Source organism: Carcharhinus amblyrhynchos, chromosome 1, assembly GCF_965287045.1.
Source record: "Carcharhinus amblyrhynchos chromosome 1, sCarAmb.v2.hapA, whole genome shotgun sequence".
NCBI classification, from domain to species: domain Eukaryota; kingdom Metazoa; phylum Chordata; class Chondrichthyes; order Carcharhiniformes; family Carcharhinidae; genus Carcharhinus; species Carcharhinus amblyrhynchos.
This window is the reverse complement of record NC_137324.1, coordinates 1,830,085-1,853,828: the sequence shown is the minus strand read 5'-3', so window position 1 is coordinate 1,853,828 and position 23,744 is coordinate 1,830,085. Positions and strand designations below refer to the sequence as shown.

The 23,744-nt window shown below is 45.7% G+C and overlaps 1 protein-coding gene across 1 annotated transcript in view; it reads left to right on the top strand.

Annotated features, from left to right (window-relative positions):
• LOC145348462 (disintegrin and metalloproteinase domain-containing protein 12-like) overlaps nucleotides 1-23,744 on the top strand; it is a 313,921-nt gene that overhangs the window by 265,483 nt on the left and 24,694 nt on the right. Inside the window, exon 17 of the mRNA XM_080196650.1 lies at nucleotides 1,015-1,092. Within this exon, the coding sequence (XP_080052776.1) occupies nucleotides 1,015-1,092 (78 nt within the window). The remainder of the gene's footprint in view (nucleotides 1-1,014; nucleotides 1,093-23,744) is intronic.

Genomic DNA, 23,744 nt, shown 5'->3' with positions numbered 1-23,744 from the left:
TGTGTTAGGTCCCCTATTATTCGTTATTTATATAAACAATATAGATGACTATGTAGGGGGTAAGATTAGTAAGTTTGCGGATGACACAAAAATTGGCCAGGTGGTTAACAGTGAGGTTGAGTGTCTTGGGTTACAAGAAGATGTAGAGAGAATGTTCACATGAGCGGAGAAGTGGCAGATGGAATTAAACTCTGAAAAGTGTGAGGTGATACACTTTGGAAGGAGTCTGATAAGGATGTATACCGTGAAAGGTCTGACATTGGGAAGTTCCGAAGAACTAAGGGACCTTGGTGTGTTTGTCCATAGATGTCCGAAGGCAGAAAGGCAGGTGAATAGGGTAGTGAAAAAGGCATTTGGCACAGTCTCCTTTATCAAGATCTTGTGGTTCTGCTATTTATCGGGTATAGATTACAAAAGCAGAGAGGTCATGATGGAGCTGTGTAGAACTTTGGTGAGGCCACAGCTAGAGTACAGTGTGCAGTTCTGGTCGCCACATTATAGGAAGGATATGTTTGCACTGGAGGGGGTGCAGAGGAGATTTACCAGGATGCTGCCTGAGATGGAACATTTAAGTTATAAAGAGAGGTTGGACAGGCTTGGGTTGTTTTCTCTGGAGCAGAGAAGGCTGATGAGTGATCTGATCGAGGTGTTCAAGATCATGAGGGGCAGAGTGGATAGGGAGCAGTTGAAGGGTCATTCATGAAATAACATAGGTTCGAGGTGAGGGGCAAAGGGTTTGGGGGGGATGTGAGGAAAATCTGTTTTACCCAGAGGGTGGTGACGGTCTGGAATGCGCTGCCTGGGAGGATGGTGGGGGCGGAATGCCTCACATCCTTTAAAAAGTACCTGGATGAGTATTTGGCACATCATTACATTCAGAGCAGTGGGCCAAGTGCTTGGATTTTGGGTGTTTCTAATGTGTCAGTGCAGATTTGATGGGCCGAGGGGCCTCTTCTGCACCATATGGCTCAATGACACTGTGGTGATAATATTGTTCTATTTTTAACTTCACAGGCCTGCTACAATGCCAAATGTCAGAGTGTAAGTGTGTTCCGAGTGGCACAATGTGACAACACCTGCAATAATAATGGGGTATGAAATTAATCATTCTGTCAGTTTGCTCAGCAAATTCACTGGGAAAAATGAGGTCGTAATATAATTATGCTAACTAATCCGTGTTTGGCTTCAAATAGAGTATGTGCCTCACTCAGTCCTGCAGTCTCTTTGTATTCTCATCACAACTTACTCTTTCACCCCATCATTCGTGGGTCCATTACAGCTGGGCCTCTTAGCTGAGCCATTGATCGAGGTTGGAAGTTGCTCAGGCCCAAACATTGCTTTTTATGGTATCCCAGTGGTTACATTCTGAGAAACTGAATTTGAACTCTTTATGCTGTTGTGTCTGTTCTATTTCTGAAATAATATTGAATTGTATGAGACCTAACTTTATGCAATGTGTCCTTTGTGGAACACTCTTTAATTATTTCTAAAATCCAAACACACTGTATCCACTGTTCCAGTCTCAGTTAATCTTGCACGAAGGAAGGTGGAGTCAGGACATCACAACAGGAGATCCTCAGGGTAGTGTCCTTTGCCCAACCACCTTCTGCTGCTTCCACCTTCATTAAGTCAGAGATAAGGATGTTCACTGATGATTGCATAATGTTCAGCAACATTCGCAACTCCTCAGAAACTGAAGCAGTCCACATCTAAATTCAGCAAGACCTGGACAATATCCAGGCTTGGATTAATAGAGTCTTAGAGTCGCAGGAAAACTACGGTGAGCAGCTCACCTGCTGATTCCCACCATCTACAAGGCATAAGTCAGGAGTTTGATGGAACATTCCCCAGTTGCCTGGATGGGTACAGCTCCAACAACACTCAAGAAGCTTGATACCATTCCTGACCATCACATTTCATTTTTTATTACTGGATCATAATTCTGGAACCCTCTTCCTAACCATATTGTGGGTGTATCTACTTCACTTGGACACTAGTGGTTCAAGAAGGGAGTTCATCACCATCTTCACAACGGCAATTGTGGGATGGCAGAAGATCCTGGCCAGTGATGGTAACTTTCTGTGAAAGAATTTTTTAAATGTCAGAAGTCTGATGAGTGCAACTCTAACACTTTCAAGAAACTCATAAGAACATAAGAACATAAGAAATAGGAACAAGAGTAGGCCATCTAGCCCTTCGAGCCTGCCCAACCATTCAATAAGATCATGGCTGATCTGTCGTGGCTCAGTTCCACATTCCCGCCCTCTCCCCATAACCCTTAATCCCTTCGCTTATCAAAAACCCATCAACCCGCGTTTTCAAAATATTTAGCGAGGCAGCCTCCACCACTTCAACGGGCAGAGAATTCCAGAGATTCACCACCCTTTGAGTGAAGAAGTTCCTCCTCAACTCTGTTCTAAACCGCCCCCCCTTTATCTTGAGGCTGTGCCCCCTAGTCCTACTGTCCTTTCTGAGCAGGAAGAGTCTCTCCACTTCTATCCTATCCATCCCATTCATCATCTTATATGCCTCAATGAGATCTCCCCTCATTCTTCTAAACTCTAAGGAGTACAAGCCTAGTTTATTCAGCCTCTCCTCATAGCTCAACCCCCTCAACTCCGCTATCAGCCTAGTAAACCTCCTCTGCACTCCCTCCAAGGCCAAAATATCCTTACGTAAGTGCGGCGACCAAAACTGCACACAGTACTCCAGCTGCGGCCTCACCAATGCCCTATACAGCTGCAGCAAGACCTCCCTACTTTTATATTCAATCCCCCTCACTATGAAGGCCAGCATCCCATTCGCCTTCCTGACCACCTGCTGCACCTGCAGGCTGGGTTTTTGCGACTCATGCAGAAGGACCCCGAGGTCCCTTTGCACCATTGCCTGCTGCAGTTTTTCGCCACGTAAGTAATAGTCCTTCCCACCATTATTCCTACCAAAGTGGACCACCTCGCACTTGCCAACGTTAAATTCCATTTGCCAGTTCCTGGCCCATTCGCCCAGCCTATCTAGATCCTTCTGCAGACTCTCCACACCCTCCGCGCAATTTGCCGTTCCACCAATCTTGGAACCACTCAACACCATCCAAATCAGACTGCTTGATCAGCAACCATTCAGTATGTTAAAGATGCATTCTCTCCACAATCTCAGCATAATGGTGAGCACTAGACATAAGATGCACTGCAGGAACCTGTCAAGACTTCATCAGCACCTTCCAATACTTGGCAGCAGATACATGGGAAGAGTGTCACCTGCATCTTCCCCTTTGTTTCATCTTGAGTTTGTACCTTGGTTGTGTTTACTGAGGGTTTGGTGTTATTTCAAGAATACTAATGTAGGCTGCTACCATTCTGGTTTATTGACAGGTATAAATGTTTAGTAAATACGCTTAAAGTTTATTTATTAATGTCACAAGCAGGCTTACGGTAACTGCAATGAAGTTACTGTGAAAATCCCCTACTGCCTGTTCACGTACACTGAGGGAGAATTTATTATGGTCAACGCGCCTAACCAGCATGTCTTTCAGAGGAAACCAGAGCACCCAGAGGAAACCCACACAGACATGGGGACTCTGCACAGACAGTCCCAGCTGCGGAAGAGTTTGGACAATCCTGACCTAAATGTCCATTTGTGACACTTCCTGGATATCTAAGGAAATCTTAGAGATAACCAACCTAATTTAAGTATTATCTTCCTTGCAAAGGGGGGCACATTGGCAGAGTGATTAGCACTGCTGTCTCACAGCACCGGGGACCTGGGTTCAATTCTGATCTCAGACCACTTTCTGTGTGGAGTTTGCAGATTCTCCCCATGTCTGCGTCAGTTTCCTCCAAGTGCTCTGGTTTCCTCCCACACTCCAAAGATATGCAGATTAGGTGGATTGGCCATGCTAAATTAACCCTAGTGTCAGTGGGACTAACTAGGGGAACTGTGTGGGGTTGTGAGGATAGGGCCTAGGTGGGACTGTGGTCGGTGCAGACTCAGGCTAAATGGTCTCCTTCTGCACTGGAGGGATTCCATGACCCAATCTTCATTTGCAAAGATCTCTCTGAAAGTAGTTCCAACTTGAAACTTCAACAACAGCCCACCTCGTAGGGTTTTAATTTCGTCTCTGGAGATTTCATCCCCCTGGATTCCTGATTGCTCATACAGGCAGCAATACACAAGCACAATTTCACATTTTCCATCATGCTTGGCAGAACACTGCTGAACCAAAGGGGACTTTTTACTCAGCCACCCACAGCATATCTGCCTTCTTGGACCTTAAGGGCTTCCTTTGAGCCCTCTCTAATTATCAGATCTTCTCCCAAGTCCACTTCATTTGAAGTCTGCTTCCCGAAAACTTTGCTTTAATTGGAGCCTTTTTCTGCTCCTCATGTTTTAATTTAACTGTGACCTATTTCTGTCCCTTACCTGGGACTTCCTTTTGTGATTTCCTAGTTGGAGCTGGCAGTTCCCTATCTTTGTGCTCAATTCTGAGATAAGTATAATAACAATATGTACATTCCAATGCTGAGCATGAAGTTCTACTTTGACTTCCAGCAGATCTCCATTGATTAGCCATGTAACATTGAATTGCTGGCATGATAGGCGAGAGGCTGATTTAAATGCTTAAATTGCATTTTTAATAATATTAGTGAGCCCAGGATGGAATCACACACTTGCCTTCAGGGCCTTGCCAGTGGGGACCTACATCAGCAAGGATCATGTCTGGTCCCCAGCAATAGGTACCATCTGAGTTTGTTATTTCATTTTCAGGTCATTTTGATATCAACATTTTAATCTGTATCTCCTTCCAAGTCTTTGCACCAACTATATACATATTCCTACACCTTCCCCTAACATCTTGGAATTTACATGGTGAGACTTTAGTTGTCTTGATCAATTTCATCATCTGGTTCTCGTTTTAGTAGAGTTTAGGCATGTTTCTAGTTCTTCATTTTCTCCAGATCTATGTTTTATGTCCACCATGATTATATGAAGATTCTCCTGTGCCTTCTAATGTTTCCCTAGTCTGCCTAACTGTAAATGACCTCAGTTGCGGACCTATTTCTATCACAGTTTCTTTTTATTTTAATCTCATATCCACAACCTGCTATGCAAGGCTGTACCAATTTCTTGGCTTATAGCCTGAGTTTGAGTTTAAGGTCCAAGCTTGACTATTTTGTGTTGCTGTTGATGCTTCATAATTCTCTGAGGATCATCTGAGTTTGTGCTATATTGACATTTGTTTGTGAAGCTGAAAGCTATCTTCCAGTAAATATTCTGAAGGCAAGAACCCATTTTATCAAAACTGTTCATGATATTGACATTTTGTTTGCTAAAATTTACTTATGTTACGTACAAACAAAGAGCAGGAATAAGCCATTCAGCCCCTCAAGCTTAGTCCGCAGTGCAATTAGATCATAGTTGATCTTATAGTGGTCTCAGGTCTGCATCTCACCTATCCATTTGCTGACCAAGGCTCTATCAATCTCAATCTTAAAAATATTCCAGGACAATGTCCCCACCACCTTTTCAGCAAATGAGGCTCAAAGACACAGGGAGCAATCTTACTGGCTCGTCACAAACAGTGAGCTGGTAAGATCGCGGGAGAGAGGAGGAAAACCAGGATCATGCTCAGTTTCCCATGCCTGGCAATGGTACTGACATTGAATTGCTGGCATGATAGGCAAGAGGCTGATTTAAATATTTAAATTGCATTGTTAATATTACTCGTGAGCCCAGGATGGACTCGGCACACTTGTCTTCAGGACCTTTCCGATGGGGACTTACATCAGCGAGGCTCATGTCTGGTCCCCAGCAATGGGTACCAGAGATGATGGCCTCACCACTGGGACTGGAGGCCATAGAGGCCTCCCGCATGGCTAGGGGCATGGATTTGTACCCCATGAGTAGTGTCAGCCTTTATGTGGAGATACAGGCATTGGACTGGAGTGTGCGCAGGAAGAAGCTTCACAACACCAGGTTAAAGTCCAACAGGTTTATTTGGAATCATGAGCTTTCGGAACGCTGTTCCTTCATCTGGTGAGTGGAGAGGTGGGGTTCACAAACATGGCATATATAGACAAAGATACAATTGCAAGATAATGGTTGGAATGTGAGTCTTTACAGGTAATCAAACCAGCAGACAGCAAACAGGGACCACTGTCATACTGGACAGAACGGATTACTGCAAAGAAGTGTGCCAAAAACTGAACAACCAGGAATGCTACAAACAGTTACCCATAGATCGGACACAAGAACATACCCGCCAATTCAAAAGACTGATCAAGACCTTAGATCCAGAACTTCAGAGCACCCTCCATGCTCTCATCCCACATAATCCCCACGTTGGAGATCTATACTGCCTCTCGAAGATGTGCAAGCCAACAGCTAACCTCAAGATGCTCCACTTCTCCAGCCCCCATCCTAAACACGCTAAAGAAGCCATTCCCTAGGTACAAGCGCTCTGGAAACACAGGATCTGCTCAGAGAAGCAGGAATGCAACAGACACTAACAGACGCTGTACGACACCCTTGTAGGATCAGGATATAACTCATCAATCAAGGGTTCCGACACACCAAAGTGAAAAACCACACCTATCTCCTCAGAAGACAAACAAAGGACACGACCAACAGAGCATGCTTCATCATCCAGTACTTCCCCAGAGTGGAGAAGCTACGGCATCTTCTTTGGAGCCTTCAACATGTATTGATGAAAACGAACATCTTGCCAAGGCCATGCCCACACCCCAAATACCTTCAAACAACCGTGCAATCTCAAAGAAGGAAAGAAAGAACAAAGAAAATTACAACACAGGAACAGGCCCCTCAGCCCTCCAGGCCTGCACCGACCATGCTGCCCGACTGAACTAAAACCCCCTACCCTTCCAAGCACTGTACTCCTCTGTTCCCTTCCTATCCATAAGAACATAAGAAATAGGAGCAGGAGTAGGCCATCTAGCCCTTTGAGCCTGCCCCACCATTCAATAAGATCATGGCTGATTTAAAGTGGATCAGTTCCACTTTCCCGCCTGCTCCCCATAACTCTTAATTCCCTTATTGATCAGAAAATTCCCTTATCTATCAGATTTTATGTATTTGTCTTGACACCCCTTAAAATTCACTATCGCATCTGCTACCACTATTACCCCCAGCAGCAAGTTCTAGGTACCCACCATCCTTTGTGTAAAAAAAATTGCCCCTTGCACCTTAAACTCATGCCCCCTGGTAATTGACTCTTCCACCCTGGGAAAGACTTCTGATTATCTACTCTGTCCATGCCCATCATAAACTTGTCGACTATCAGGTCGCCCCTCAACGCCCGTTGTTCCAGTGAGAACAAACCAATTTCTCCATCCTCTCCTCATAGGTAATGCCCTCCATACCAGGCAATGTCCTGGTAAATCTTTTCTGTGCCCTCTCCAAAGCCTCCACATCCTTCCGATAGCGTGGAAACCAGAATTGAACAAGTGCAGCCCAATTAAGGTTCTATAAAGCTACAACACGACTTGCCAAATGCTGATGAAGGCAAGCATGCCGTATGCCTTCTTGATTACCTTCTCCACCTGCATTGCCACTTTCAGTGACCTGTGTACCTGTACACCCAGATCCCTCTGCCTATCAATACTGTTAAGGGTTCTGCCATTTACTGTATATTTTCTATCTTTATTAGACCTTACAAAATGTATTACCTCACATTTGTCCATCTCCATCTGCCATCTCTCCACCCAAGTCTCCAATCGATCCATACCCTGCTTTATCCTCTGACGGTCCTCATCACTATCCACAAATCCATCCACCTTTGTGTCGTCCGCAAATTTGCTAATCAAACCAGTTACATTTTGGTGCAAAAGGTTAAATCTCAAGGGATAAAAGGAGAGGTGGCGAGATGGATAGAGAATTGGCTCGGCACAGAAGACAGAGGGCAGTAGTAGAAGGGTCTTTTTTTCAGCTGGAGGTCCGTGACCAGTGGTGTTCCGCAGGGCTCTGTACTGGGACCTCTACCATTTGTGATATACATAAATGATTTGGAAGAATGTGTAACCGGTGTGATCAGTAAGTTTGTGGATGACATGAAGATGGCTGGACTTGCTGATAGCGATGAACATTGTCGGAGAATACAGCAGGACGTAGATAGGCTGGAAAATTGGGCAGAGAAATGGCAGATGGAATTTAATCCAGATAAATGTGAAGTGATGCATTTTGGTAGGACTAATGTAGGGGGGAGTTATACAGTAAATGGCAGAACCATCGAAAGTATAGATGCACAGAGGGACCTAGGTGTGCAAGTCCACAGATCCTTGAAGGTGGCAGCACAGATGGGGAAGGTGGTGAAGAAGGCATATGGTATGCTTACCTTTATAGGGCAGGGTATAGAGTATAAAAATGGCGTCTGATGTATAACTGTATAGAACGCTGGTCAGGCCACATTTGGAGTGCTGCGTCCAGTTCTGGTTGCTGCACTACCAGAAGGACGTGGGGGCTTTGGAGAGAGTGCAGAGAAGGTTTACCAGGATGTTGCCTGGTATGGTCAGTCTTAACTTTGAGGAGAGATTGGGTAAACTGGGGTTGTTCTCCCTGGAAAGACAGAGAATGAGGGGAGACCTAATAGAGGTATATAAAATTATGAGGGGTATAGATAGGGTGAACAGTGGGAAACTTTTTCCCAGGTCGGAGGTGACAAACACGAGGGGTCACAGGTTCAAGGTAAGGGGGGGCGAGGTTTAACTCAGATATCAGAGGGACGTGTTTTACACAGAGGGTGGTGGGGGCCTGGAATGCACTGCAAAGCAGGGTGGTGAAGGCAGACACGCTGGGATTGTTTAAGACTTATCTGGATAGTCACATGAGCAGACTGGGAATGGAGGGAGACAGAAGAATGGTCTAGTTGGACCAATGAGCAGCACAGGCTTGGAGGGCCTGTTTCCTGTGCTGTGTTTTTTTCTGTTCTATTTTCCTCCAAATCATTTATATATATTACAAACAGCAAAGGTCCCAGCACTGATCCCTGATGAACACCACATGTCACAGCCCTCCATTCAGAAATGCACCTTCCACTGCTACCCTCAGTCTTTTTTGACCGAGCCAGTTTTGTATCCACCTTGCCAGCTCTCCTCTGATCCCATGCGACTTCACCTTCTGTACCAGTCTGCCATGAGGGACCTTGTCAAAGGCCTGACTGAACTCCATGTAGACAACATCCACTACCCTACCCTCATCAATCATCTTTGTCACTTCCTCAAAAAACACCACAGCAGAAGGTGCAATCTGAATTCAGTAAAAACCTGCAAATAAATGTCTGCAGATGACCATGAAACCATTGTCAATTGTCAGAAAAACCCATCTGATTCACAAATGCCCTGTCGGGAAGGAAATCTGCCATTTCGGTTACATTCACCTTAGTGATGGAAAGGGATAGGCATGAACCTCGGGTCAGTAGTTTTAGCTGGGGGAAGGGTAATTATGAGGCCATTAGGAGAGAATTAGGAAGCATTGGTTGGACTAGGAGATTACAGGGACTAGGAACGTCTGAAATGTGGAGTTTTTTCAAGGAGCAGCTACTGTGGGTCTGTGATAGGTATGTCTCTGTCAGGCAAGGAGGAATTGGTAGGGCTAGGGAACCGTGGTGCACAAAAAAAGTTGATTTGTTGGTTAGGAAGAAGAAGGAGGCTTATGTTCGGATGAGGCTTGAGGGCTCGGGTAGTGCAGTAGAAAGCTTTAGATTGGCTAGGAGGGAGTTGAAGAGGGAGTTAAGAAGGGCTAGAAGAGGGCATGAGATGACTTTGGCTGATAGGATTAAGGAGAATCCTAAGGCGTTCTATAGGTATGTCAAGAATAGAAGGTTGGTCAGGGCAAGATTAGGGCCAGTTACAGACAGTAGGGGGAAGTTGTGTGTGGAACCGGAAGAGATTGGAGAGGCATTGAACCATTATTTCTCTTCGGTGTTCACGCAGGACGATATGAATGTAGCTGAGGAGGTCACTGGGGTGAAGGGGTGTAAAATAGAAAGTATTGTAGTTGATACAGAGGATGTGTTGGATATTCTACATGGGTTGAAAATAGATAAGTCCCCTGGTCCAGACGGGATTTAGAACATAAGAACATAAGAACATAAGAAATAGGAGCAGGAGTAGGCCATCTAGCCCTTCGAGCCTGCCCCGCCATTCAATAAGATCATGGCTGATCTGTTGTGGCTCAGTTCCACTTTCCCGCCCTCTCCCCATAACCCTTAATCCCCTCTCTTATCAAGAACCCATCAACCCGCTTCTTAAAAATATTTAGCGAGGCAGCCTCCACCACTTCAACGGGCAGAGAATTCCAGAGATTCACCACCCTTTGAGTGAAGAAGTTCCTCCTCAACTCCGTTCTAAACCGCCTCCCCTTTATCTTGAGGCTGTTCCCCCTAGTCCTACCCTAGGATTCTATGGGAGGCAAGAGAGGTGATTGCAGAGCCACTGGCTCTGATCTTCAGGTCGTCGTTGGTCTCTGGTATAGTACCGGAAGATTGGAGGACAGCGAATGTTGTCCCATTGTTTAAGAAGGGGAGCAGAGACTTCCCTGGGAATTATAGACCAGTGAGTCTTACTTCTGTAGTGGGCAAGGTTTTAGAAAGAATTATTAGGGATAGGATTTATAGTTATTTGGAGAGTAATGAAGTGATTAGAGATAGTCAGCATGGTTTTGTAGCAGGAAGGTCGTGCCTTACTAACCTTATTGAGTTCTTTGAGAAGGTGACCAAAGAGGTGGATAGGGGTAAGGCAGTAGATGTGGTATATATGGATTTTAGTAAGGCGTTTGATAAGGTTCACCATGGTATGCTTCTGCAGAAAATGCAGATGTATGGGATTGGTGGTAATTTAGGTACTTGGATCAGGAATTGGTTAGCAGATAGGAGACAGAGGGTGGTGGTTGATGGTAATTATTCATCATGGAGTTCGGTTACGAGTGGTGTGCCTCAGGGATCTGTTTTGGGGCCACTGCTGTTTGTAATCTTTATTAATGATCTGGATGAGGGTATAGTTGGGTGGATTAGTAAGTTTGCTGATGACACCAAAGTCGGAGGTGTGGTAGATTGTGAGGAAGGGTGTCGAAGTTTGCAGGGTGACTTGGACAGGTTGCAGAGCTGGGCCGCGAGGTGGCGGATGGAGTTTAATGCGGAGAAGTGTGAGGTAATCCATTTCGGTAGGAATAACAGATGTGTTGAGTATAGGGCTAACGGGAGGACTTTGAATAGAGTGGAGGAGCAGAGGGATCTAGGTGTATGTGTACATAGATCCCTGAAAGTTGGGAATCAAGTAGATAAGGTTGTTAAGAAGGCGTACGGTGTCTTGGCGTTTATTGGTAGGGGGATTGAATTTAGGAGTCGCAGCGTCATGTTGCAACTGTACACAACTCTGGTGCGGCCGCACTTGGAGTACTGTGTGCAGTTCTGGTCCCCACATTACAGGAAGGATGTGGAGGCTTTGGAGAGGGTGCAGAGGAGGTTTACCAGGATGTTGCCTGGTATGCAGGGGAGGTCCTATGAGGAGAGACTGAGGGATTTGGGGTTGTTTTCACTGGAAAGAAGGCGGCTAAGAGGGGATCTAATAGAAACATATAAGATGATTAGAGGTTTAGATAGGGTGGATAGTGATAGCCTGTTTCCTCGGATGGAGAAATCTAGCACGAGGGGGCATGGCTTTAAATTAAGGGGGGGTAGTTATAGGACGGATGTCAGGGGCAGGTTCTTTACCCAGAGGGTGGTGAGGGACTGGAATGCCCTGCCTGCTGCAGTTGTAAATGCGCCTAGTTTGGGGGCGTTTAAGAGATTGGTGGATAGGTTTATGGACGAAAAGGGATTGGTTTAGATTAGTGGGTCAATGTTTTTTTTAAAAATAAGACTGGTCGGCGCAACATTGTGGGCCGAAGGGCCTGTTCCGCGCTGTAATGTTCTATGTTCTATGTTCTATTTTTACTGCTTGCACGTGACTCCAGGGCCACAGCAATGTGCCTGACTCTTAAAAAATGCTCTCTGAAATGGTTAGCAAGGGTATTTAGGGATGGACAATAAATGCACAGCCAGCATCGCAAACACCCCACAAATTAATCAAAATAGCTCGCCTTTCATGATGCATGCACAAGGACACCCAGGTCACTCTGCACCTCAGAGCTCTGAACTTTCTTCCCAGTTAGATAATTAGCTTCCTTTCTTTATTCCTCCCAAAATGGACAATTTCACATTTTTCCACATTATATGCCATTTGCTACATCTTACCCATTCATTAAACAAATTGATATATTTTTGTCGTCTCTTTCTGTCAGCTCACAACTTACATTCAGATCTATTTTTGTGTCATCATCAAATTTGGCATTTGACGTGGGCTTCTTGGACTTCAGCAAGGCTTTTGACAAAGCCCCACTGAAGAGACTGATAGTGAAGGTAACAGCCCATGGGATCCAAGAAAATTTGGCATTTGGATCCAGAAAAGTCTGAATGGCAGGAAGCAGAGGGTGGCAGTCGAGGGGTGTTTTTTGAACTGCAAGACTGTGTCCACTGGGCTCCCACCGCAGTCAGTGATGGGGTCCTTGCTGTTTGTGGTTATATAAATGATCCAGAAAAAAATGTAGGAGAGTTGATCAGTAAGTTCACAGACGATATGAAAATTTGGAGGGTGGTAAATAATGAGGAGGATAGCCTTAACTTACAAAAGGTATAGATGGGTTGGTCAGACAGGCTGATCAGTGGCAAATGGAATTCAATCCAGCTAAGCATGAGGTGATGCACTCAGGCAGGACAAACAAGGCTAGGGATGCATAAATGTCATAGAGTCATAGACATATACAACGTGAAAACAGGCCCCCCAAAAATTCCAGCAAATTAATTAAACAGGATGAATCCATGCTGGCTTGCCCTCGTTATCCTGAAATGCTGAATGATTTGATGTTGCTGTTGTCCACATGGACTTTAACAAGGCCTTTGACAAAGTTTCACATGATACGTTGTTGCATAACATTCAATCTCACAGGATCCAGAGTGAGGTAGCCAAATGGATACAAAATTGGCTGGATGACAGAAGCTAGAGGGTTATAGAGGTTGTTTTTCAAACTGGAGGCCTGTGACCAGCGGTGTGCCTCAGGGATCAGTGCTGGGTCCACTGTTACTTGTCATTTGTATGAATGATTTGGATGAGAATTTAGGAGGCATGCTTAGTAAGTTTGCAGATGACACTCAGGTTGACGGCAGAGTGGACAGTGAAGAAAGCTATCTCCAATTACAATGGGTTCTTGATGGGCCAGTGGGCTAATGAATGACAGATGGAGTTTAATTTGGATAAATGCAAGATGATGAATTTTGGTAGATTGAACCAGTGCAGGACTTAGTCAGTTAATGGTATAATGAATGATGAATGGCAGGACCCTGGAAAGCATCGAAGATCAGAGGGACCTTGATCAAAGAGGTTTACAGCATGAAAACAGGCTCTTCAGCCCAACCTGACCATGCTGCCTGGTTTTTAGCACTAAGCTGGCCTCAATTAGATTCATAATATCAGGGAGTCTACAGCACGGAAACAGGCCCTTTGGCCCAACTTGTCCATGCTGCTTTTTTTTTAAACCCCTAAACTAATCCCAATTGCCCACATTTAGCCCCTATATACGTACCCGTGTAACTATCTAAATGGTTTTTAAAAGAGAAAATTGTTCTCAAAAGCCATTTGATACAGTGCCACTCAAAAGGCCGTAGAGTAATAGGAAAAGTAGACACTTGGGTAAGAAACTGAGTGAGTGGCAGGGAACAGAGCGATGGGAGTTATCTTTCAGATTGGTAGAAGGTTTGTCGAGCAGTTCCCTAGGGGCCAGTGTTGGGACAATTGCTCTTCCTAACTTGTAACTGAGATTGTGTTGTTCAAAGCATTATTTCAAACATTGCAAATGATATAAAGATAGGAAATGTTGTCAACTATGATGAACTTGTTGGTGAATTGATCAGACAATTGGAAGATGATGTTCAATGTGGAGACATGTGAGATGGTTTATTTTGGCAGGTGGAGGAACAGCAGGATATCACTGTATAGGTACATAAATTCTTGAAGGTAGAAGGATATGTTGAGATGCAGCTTTTCCTGTCATATTGTTCAGCTCATAGCAAAAGAAAATGAAGAGTCATGCTGGTAGGGTGGGCTTAATCAGTGCCTACCTCGCCTGCAATTTTAGCTTTCAAAGGAGAAAAGTTTAAAGGGAATATTAGGGGGGGTTTCTTCACGCAGAGAGTGGTGGGAGTGTGGAATGAGCTGCCAGATAAAGTGGTAAATGCGGGGTCACTTTTAACATTTAAGAAAAACTTGGATGGGTTCATGGATGAGAGGGGTGTAGAGGGATGTGGTCCAAGTGCAGGTCAGTGGGACGAGGCAAAAAATGGTTCGGCACAGACAAGAAGGGCCAAAAGGCTTGTTTCTGAGCTGTAATTTCCTATGGTTTTCTATGGTTCGAAACATTGGATGCTTTTTTTTAAAGGACGCCCCGATATTAGAAATTAAAGAGATTTACTAGGATGCTCCCGGGACTTGATGGTTTGAGTTATTAGGAGAGGCTGAACAGACTGGGACTTTTTCTCTGGAGCGTAGAAGGCTGACGGGTGATCTTATAGAGGTCTATAAAATAATGAGTGGCACAGATCTGCTAGATAGTCAATGTCTTTTCCCAAAGATAGGGGAGTCTAAAACTAGAGGGCATAGGTTTAAGGTGAGAGGGGAGAGATACAAAAGTGTCCAGAGGGGCAATTTTTTCACAATACAACCAATACAACCCCCTCCTTTTGGCACTGCCCCCTCATACTGACCATGCTGGAGAATAGGATTGAGAAACTTCTCAGCTATGGTTGAATGGCAGAGCAGACCCAATGGACCAAATAGCCTAGTTCTGATTCTATATCTTATGGTCTTGTGGGTCAGGTCCTGGGCAGAGCTGGAGACAGGTGAGGGGGCTGGAGGACTGGAGAAAGGCAAATGTGGTCCTGTGTTTAAAAAGGGATCAAAGGAAATGCTAATCAATTATAGGCCAATTAGACTTACTTTAATGATGGATAAATTGTTAGAATCAATCTGAGAGATCAGATAAACTGTCGCTGAGAAAGGCATGGAGTAGTCAGTGATAGTTAGCATGGTTTTGTTAAGGAAAGGACATGCCTTACAAACTGGATTGGATTCTTTGAGGAAGTGACAAGGAGGATCGATGAGAGTAGTGCAGTGGATGTTGTCCATGTAGATTTTAGTAAGATATTTGGCAGGATCCCTCATGGCAGATTGATCAAAAAGGAAAAGCCCATGGAACACAGCCCATGCGAATTGGGTGCAAAGTTGGCTTAGTTACAGGAAACAAAGGGTAATAGTTGGTAGCTGCCCTTGTGAATGGAAAGTTATTTCAAGTGATGTTCCACAGGGTCAGTTTAAAGTTCTTTAAAGTTTATTCATTAGTCACAAGTGAGGTTTACATTAACACTGCAATGAGGTTACTGTCAAATTTGCCTGTCAGTCCCCTACTGTTTGTTTTATATGTTAATGATTTGGACTTAAATATCACAGGGGGGTGTGGGGAGGGGGCCACAATTGGAAAATTTGTAGACAACACAAAACTTGGATGCGTAGTATAGAGAAAACAGCTGGAAGCTGCAAAATGATATAGATAGATTGGTGGAGTGGGAAGGAAGATGTCAGATAAAATTCAACTCTGGTAAGTGTGAGGTAGTGCATTTGGAAGATCAAACAGTAGAAAGAAATACACAGTCAGTGAGAATATACTCAGAGGGGTAGATGAAGTGAGAGATCTTAGCGTGTAAGTATGCCGATACTTAAAATGTATAAAAATTTGCTGGACTCCGGGGAAGTGCCAGAAGATTAGAAAATGGCTAATGTTACGCCGCTGTTTAAAAAAGGTAGCAGACAAAAGGCAGGGAATTATAGGCCAGTTAGTTTAACGTCAGGCACCAAGAAAAGAATGGTTTGATCGAGCAGATGCAGCACAGATTCGTTAAGGGAAAGTCGTGTTTGACAAATTTATTGGATTTCTATGAGGATGTGAGTAGTGCGGTAGACAGAGGGGAACTGGTGGATGTAGAGTTCTTAGATTTCCAAAAGGCGTTTGATAAGGGCGCCTCACCAAAGGTTGCTTCAGAAGGTTAGCGGGCATGGAGTTGGGGGTAAGGTGTTAGTGTGGATAGAGGATTGGTTGTCTATATCAATGGGTGCTATTCTGGTTGGCGGTTGGTGACTAGTGGAGTGCCGCAGGGATCGGTGCTGGGGCCTCAACTGTTTACTGTTTATATAGATGATCTGGAGGAGGGGGCTGAGTGTAGGGTGACGAAATTTGCTGATGACACGAAGATGAGTGGAAAAGCAAATTGTGGAGGGTGTGAAAAGTCTGCAGAGAGGCTGAGCGAGTGGGCGAGGACCTGGCAGATAGAGTATAATGTTAGCAAGTGTGAGGTTATCCACTTTGGCAGAAATAATAGTAGGAGGGATTATTATTTAAAAGGCGAAAAGCTGCAGCATGCTACGGTGCACAGGGACCTGGGGGTCCTTGTGCATGAGTCGCAAAAACCCAGCCTGCAGGTGCAGCAGGTGATCAAGAAGGCGAATGGGATGTTCGCCTTTATAGTGAGGGGGATAGAATATAAAACTGTACAGGGTACTGGTGAGGCCGCAGCTGGAGTACTGTGTGCAGTTTTGGTCGCCGCACTTGCGGAAGGATATATTGGCCTTGGAGGGACTGCAGAGGAGGTTCCCTAGGCTGATACCGGAGACATAAGAACATAAGAAATAGGAGCAGGAGTAGGCCATCTAGCCCTTCGAGCCTGCCCCGCCATTCAATAAGATCAGCCAGTTCCACTTTCCCGCCCTCTCCCCATAACCCTTAATCCCCTCGCTTATCAAAAACCCATCAACCCGCGTCTTAAAAATATCTAGCGAGGCAGCCTCCACCACTTCAACGGGCAGAGAATTCCAGAGATTCACCACCCTTTGAGTGAAGAAGTTCCTCCTCAACTCCGTTCTAAACCGCCCTCCCCTTTATCTTGAGGCTGTGCCCCGTAGTCCTACTGTCCTTTCTGAGCGGGAAGAGTCTCTCCACCTCTATCCTGTCCATCCCATTCATCATCTTATATGTCTCAATGAGATCTCTCCTCATTCTTCTAAACTCTTAACGAGTACAAGCCTAGTTTATTCAGCCTCTCCTCATAGCTCAACCCCCTCAACTCCGGCATCAGCCTAGTAAACCTCCTCTGCACTCCCTCCAAGGCCAAAATATCCTTGCGTAAGTGCGGCAACTAAAACTGCACACAGTACTCCAGCTGCGGCCTCACCAGTGCCCTATACAGCTGCAGCAAGACCTTCCTACTTTTATATTCAATCCCCCTCACTATGAAGGCCAGCATCCCATTAGCCTTCCTGACCACCTGCTGCACCTGCAGGCTGGGTTTTTGCGACTCATGCACAAGGACCCCGAGGTCCCTCTGCACTGTCGCCTGCTGCAGTTTTTTGCCATGTAAGTAATAGTCCTTCCTACCATTATTCCTACCAAAGTGGACCACCTCGCACTTGCCAACATTAAATTCCATTTGCCAGTTCCTGGCCCATTCGCCCAGCCTATCTAGATCCTTCTGCAGACTCTCCACACCCTCCGCGCAATTTGCCGTTCCACCAATCTTGGTGTCATCGGCAAATTTCGACACCATACACTCGGTTCCCTCCTCCAGATCATCTATATAAATGGTAAATAGCTGAGGCCCCAGCACCGACCCCTGGGGCACTCCACCAGTCACCAACTGCCAATCCAAATAGCACCCATTGACCCCCACTCTCTGCCTCCTAATTGACAGCCAATCCTCTATCCACGCTAACACCCTACCCCCAACTCCATGCCCCTTTACCTTCTGCAATAACCTCTTGTGAGGTACCTTGTCAAACGCCTTCTGAAAGTCAAGAAAGACCACATCCACCGGCTCTCCTCTATCCACCGCCCTAGACACATCCTCATAGAACTCCAATAAATTCGTCAGACACGACTTCCCCTTAACAAAACCGTGCTGCGTCTGCTCTATCAAACAATTCTCCTCAAGATGCCTCGCTATTTTCTCCTTGATCACAGATTCTAACATTTTTCCTACAACAGACGTTAAACTAACCGGCCTATAATTCCCTGCCTTTTGCCTGCCACCCTTCTTAAACAACGGCGTAACATTAGCCGTTTTCTAATCTTCCGGCACTTCCCCAGAATTCAGCGACGTTTGGAAAATAACCACCAAGGCATCCACTATCACCTCCGCCATTTCGTTCAGAACCCTTGGATGCATTCCATCCGGTCCTGGGGACTTGTCCACAATCAGTCCCTCCAGTCTGTCGAGCACCGCCTCTCTAGTAACAATAATGTCATTGAGACCCTCCTGTCCTATCATCTTTCCATCACTAACACCCGGCAAATTATTCACGTCCTTCTCCGTGATGACCGAAACAAAAAAGTTATTCAAGGCCTCAGCCATTTCCCCATCCCCTACCACTAAGTCCCCCCTCTCATCCTCTAAGGGTCCAACGTTCACTCTAGCCAGCCTCTTCCTTTTTATATATTTATAAAAACTCTTGCTATCCGTTTTTATATTAAGCACTAGCCCAGCTTCATAGTTTATCCTACCCTTCTTTATCAACTTCTTTGTCAATCTTTGTTGACTGTTAAACCTCTCCCAATCCTTTTCTCGCCCACTACTCTTAGCTACTCTAAACGCCTCCGCTTTTAATTTAACACTTTCCTTCACCTCCTTCGTTATCCACAGCTTATTACCTCTCCTCCAACGGTCTTTTTTACCCATCGGAATAAATTTCTGCTGAGCACCAAGAAAGATCTCCTTAAAGATCCTCCACTGCTCCTCAGCAGACCTACCTTCCAACACGCTCCCCCAGTCAACATTCGCCAATTCTTCTCTCATCCTTCCGTACTCCCCTCTGTTCAAGCAAAGGACGCGTGTCCAGGAACCCACTTTCTCCTCCTCCATCTGCACCAGAAACTCCACCATACAATGATCACTCTCCCCAAGAGGATCCTTCACCACAAGGTCCCTAATTCTACCTGCCTCGTTACATAACACCAGATCCAAGATAGCTTGCTCCCTCGTCGGCTCCAACACACACTGTTCACGGAAACTATCCCGGCAGCATTCCAAGAACTCCTCCTCGAGCCCACCGCGTCCAACATGGGTCGACCAATCAATATGTAGATTGAAATCCCCCATAATTATCGCCATTCCATTCCTGCACGCCACATTTATTTGCACGTTAACAGCCCGCCCCACGTCCAGATCATTATTTGGGGGCCTATAGACGACACCCACCAGCGTCTTCCTCCCTTTGCTGTTCCTAATCTCTACCCACAACGATTCGACTTTCTGCTTAAATTGATTAAATTGATTTAAATATCAACTGACCACAAGGTGAAGCCTTCCATTGTTTGCTGGAGCAGACGAGTGAAGGCTTGTACTCGTTAGAGTTTAGAAGAATGAGAGGAGATCTCATTGAGACGTATAAGATGATGAATGAGATGGATAGGATAGAGGTGGAAAGACTCTTCCCGCTCAAAAAAGACAATAGGACTAGGGGGCACAGCCTCAAGATAAAAGGGGGGCGTTTTAGAACGGAGTTGAGGAGGAACTTCTTCACTCAAAGGGTGGTGAATCTCTGGAATTCTCTGCCCGTTGAAGTGGTGGAGGCTGCCTCGCTAAATATTTTTAAGACGCGGGTTGATGGGTTTTTCATAGGAGAGGGGATTAAGGGTTATGGGGAGAGGGCGGGAAAGTGGAACTGAGCAGCGACAGATCAGCCATGATCTTATTGAATGGCGGGGCAGGCTCGAAGGGCTGGATGGCCTACTCCTGCTCCTATTTCTTATGTTCTTATGCCCTTTGGTTCCTATATCATCCCTTGCTACCACCCTGATGCTATCCTTAATCAGCAGAGCTACGCCCCCCCCCCTTTTTCCTCCCGCCTATCCTTCCTAAACACTTGATACCCCTGGACATTCAGCTCCCAGTCCCTGTCACCTTGCAGCCACGTCTCTGTAATGGCCACCAGATCATATCCATTTGTGCTGATCTGCGCCACCAGCTCATCCACTTTATTCCGAATGCTTTGTGCATTTAGATAAAGTGCCTTCATCCCAGCCTTCACCTGGACCCTATTTGCCAGAACACCACCAACCATACTCACGCCCCCTACTCCCTTTATTATTGGGACATCCTTGGCCTCTTCCCTTACCTGTACCCTCTCCTTAACTTTAGACCCCATAATGTCACCTACCCTCGCACCCTCCCCCCCACTAATTAGTTTAAAGCCCTGTCTACAGTCCTATTTACACGATTCGCCAGGACTCTGGTCCCAGCACGGTTCAGACCAACCCCACCCCACTCGAACAGGTCCCACCTACCCCAATACTGATGCCAATGCCCCATAAATTCAAACCCATTCCTCCCACACCAATCCCTGAGCCACCCATTCACTTCCTTAATCTTATCAACCTTACGCCCATCTGCACTCGGTTCAGGCAGTAGTCCAGAGATAACCACCTTGTCAGTTCTACTTTTTAATTCCATTCCCAGCTTTTCATACTCCCTCCCCAGATCCTCAGTTTGCATTTTGCCTACGTCGTTGGCACCCACATGTACTACAACGACCAGATTCTCACCCTCCCACTCCAGGTTCCTCTGTAGCCCAGATGTGACATCCTGGACCCGAGCACCAGGCAGACAACACACCCTTCTGTGCACTTTGTCATTGTGACAAAGGAAGTGTCAATTCCCTTAACCCCACTGTCCCCAATTACGACTACGTTCCTTATCACCTTCTCTTTGCCTATATCCTGCGTCTGCATCACTGTACTGTGTGCAGTTTGCTCACCAACCTCACCTCCCTCGTTCTCGTCCAGACTGGAAGCAAGAACCTCAAACCTGTTATTGCAGATTGAGAGGCTGAGGCATCCGGTCCCCACCCTCCTTCCTCCGGTCCCCACCCTCCTTCCTCCTCTCAGCAGCCCCCTCTTGTTCCTGACCCTTAGAGTTAGCCAGTCTAGGGGGAGTGGATGTCTCTTGCACCCCATTGACAATGGCACCCTCTCTCCCTCTGATGAGCCTCAGCGTCTGTAGCTCAGAGGCCAGCTCATCTACCTTGAGCTGGAGCTCCTCCAGCAACCTGCACTTACTGCAGACATGGTCACTGGGAAGGACCCTGGGGTCCACCAGCTCCCACATCATACAGAAACAGCACATCACATGCCCCTCCATTATTCACTGTAGTAGTATCGAAAATTTCCACACAAACTTACGTGGCCCTTTTTCTCCCCAGCCCTTTGATCCTAAGCCCTAGTAGCTCACTCTGCATCCCTCTCACTCCGCTGCCCGCTCCGACGCTGCCCACTGTCTACACCAGGCCACCTTTTAAACCTGGCGCTGTTTTAAAGCCTGGTCCCCCACAACTCCCTGCTATCCATTCCCTTAGAATTCTTAAAGCGGTAAATACAAAAAGCCTGCAAAAATGCTTTTTAATGATTTAAACAGTTCTACAAGGTAAGTTCTTACTGCGAAAGTGCTTTAAACTTATTTAAACAGGTTTTTAACAGGTAATTCCTTATCTGACTCTCTGCTTCCTCACTCGTCTGCTCCAGCAAACAATAAGAGACGAGGGGGTTGGCCTATGAAGAGAGACTAAATAGACTGGGTCTGTACTTGTTGGAGTTTAGAAGGCTGAGGGGGGATCTTAAGAGACATATCAGATAATGAAGGGGATGATTAGGGTAGAGGTAGAGAGATTCTTCCCGCTCAGAAGGGATAGCAGGACTAGAGGACACAGCCTCAAGATAAGGCGGGGGGGCAGTGGAGATCAGAGTTGAGGAGGAACTTCTTCATTCAAAGTGTGGTGAATCTCTGGAATTCCCTGCCCGTTGAACTGGTGGAGGCTAACTTGCTAAATATATTTAAGTCACGGGTAGATAGGTTTCTGATAAACAGGGGAATTAAGGGTTATGGGGAGAAAGCAGGAAAGTGGAACTGATCCACTTCAGATCAGCCATGATCTTATTGAATGGCGGGGCAGGCTTGAAGGGCTAGATGGCCTACTCTTGCTCCTATTTCTTATGTTCTTATGTTCTTCAAGGTAGCAGTACAGGTAGATCAGGTTGAAAAGAAGGCATATGGAATGTTCTCCTTCACTGACAGAAGTATCATGATGGAACAGTATAAGACACCGATGAGGCCACAACTGAAGTATTACAGGAGGGATGTAGTTGCTCTGGAGTGAGTATAGAGGAGGTTCACAAGAAAATTGCCAAGGCTGGAGATTTGTATCTACGAGGAGAGATTGGAGAGAGTCATAGCATCACAGAGGTTTTACATATGGAAACAGGCCCTTCGGCCTAACTTGTCCATGCCATCCTTTTTTTTAAACCTCTAAGCTAATTGCCTGCATATCCCTGGTTACCCATCTTATCCATGGAACTATTTAACTGCTTTTTAAAAGACAAAATTGTACCTGCCTCTACTGCTACCTCTGGCAGCTTGTTCCAGACAGTCACCACCCTCTGTGTGAAAAAATTGCTCCTCTGGACAATTTTGTATCTCTCCCATCTCACTTATGCCCTCTAGTTTTGGGAAAAGATATTGACTATCAACCTTATCTATGCCCCTCATTATTTTATAGACATCTATAAGGTCACCCCTCAGCCTCCTGTGCTCCAGAGAAAAAAGTCCCAGTCTATTCATCATGGGCGACTTTAACTTTCCAAATATTGAATGCAACCTTTATCGGTCGAATAGTTCAGATAGGACACTTATTGTACAGTGTGTGCAGGAGAGTTTCCTGACACAATATATGGATAGGCCAACAAGAGGTGAGGCCACATTGGACTTGGTACTGGGTAATGAACCAGGCTCAGTGTTAGATTTGTCTGTGGGAGAGCACTTTGGAGATAGTGACCACAATTCGGTGTCATTCATTATTGCAATGCAGAGGGATAGGGTCACACGGCAGGGAAAGGCTTATAATTGGGGCAGGGATAATTATGATGCGATTAGGCAAGATTTAGGGAGCATAAGATGGGAACAGAAACTGTCAGGTATGGGCACAAATGAAAAGTGGAGCTTTTTCAAGGAACAAATACTGCGTGTCATTGATAGGTATGTCCCTGGCAGGCAGAGAGGAAATGGCCGAGGAATGAGTTAAAGAAAGGGCTTAGGAGAACTCGGAGGGGTCATGAGAAGTCCTTGGCGGGTCAGATAAAAGAAAACCTCAAGGCTTTTTACTTTTATGTGAGAAATAAAAGAATGACCAGGGTGAGGTTAAGGCCGGTCAAGGATAGTAATGGGAACTTGTGCATGGAGTCAGAAGAGATAGGTGAGGCGTTGAATGAATACTTTTCTTCAGTGTTCACTGAGGAGAGGGGCCATGTTTTCGAGGATGAGAGTGTGATACAGCCTGATAGGATTGGAGGAGGTAGATGTTCTGAGGGAAGATGTATTAGCAATTTTGAAAAACCTGAGGGTTGATAAGTCCCTTGGGCCAGATAGGATTCATCCTAGGATACTTTGAGAGGCAAGGGATGAGATTGTGGAGCCTTTAGCTTTGATCTTTGGGTTCTCACTGTCCACAGGGATAGTGCCAGAGGACTGGAGAGTGGCAAATGTTGTTCCTCTTTTCAAGAAAGGAAATAGGAATGACCCTGGTAATTATAGGCCGGTTAGCCTTACTTTGGTG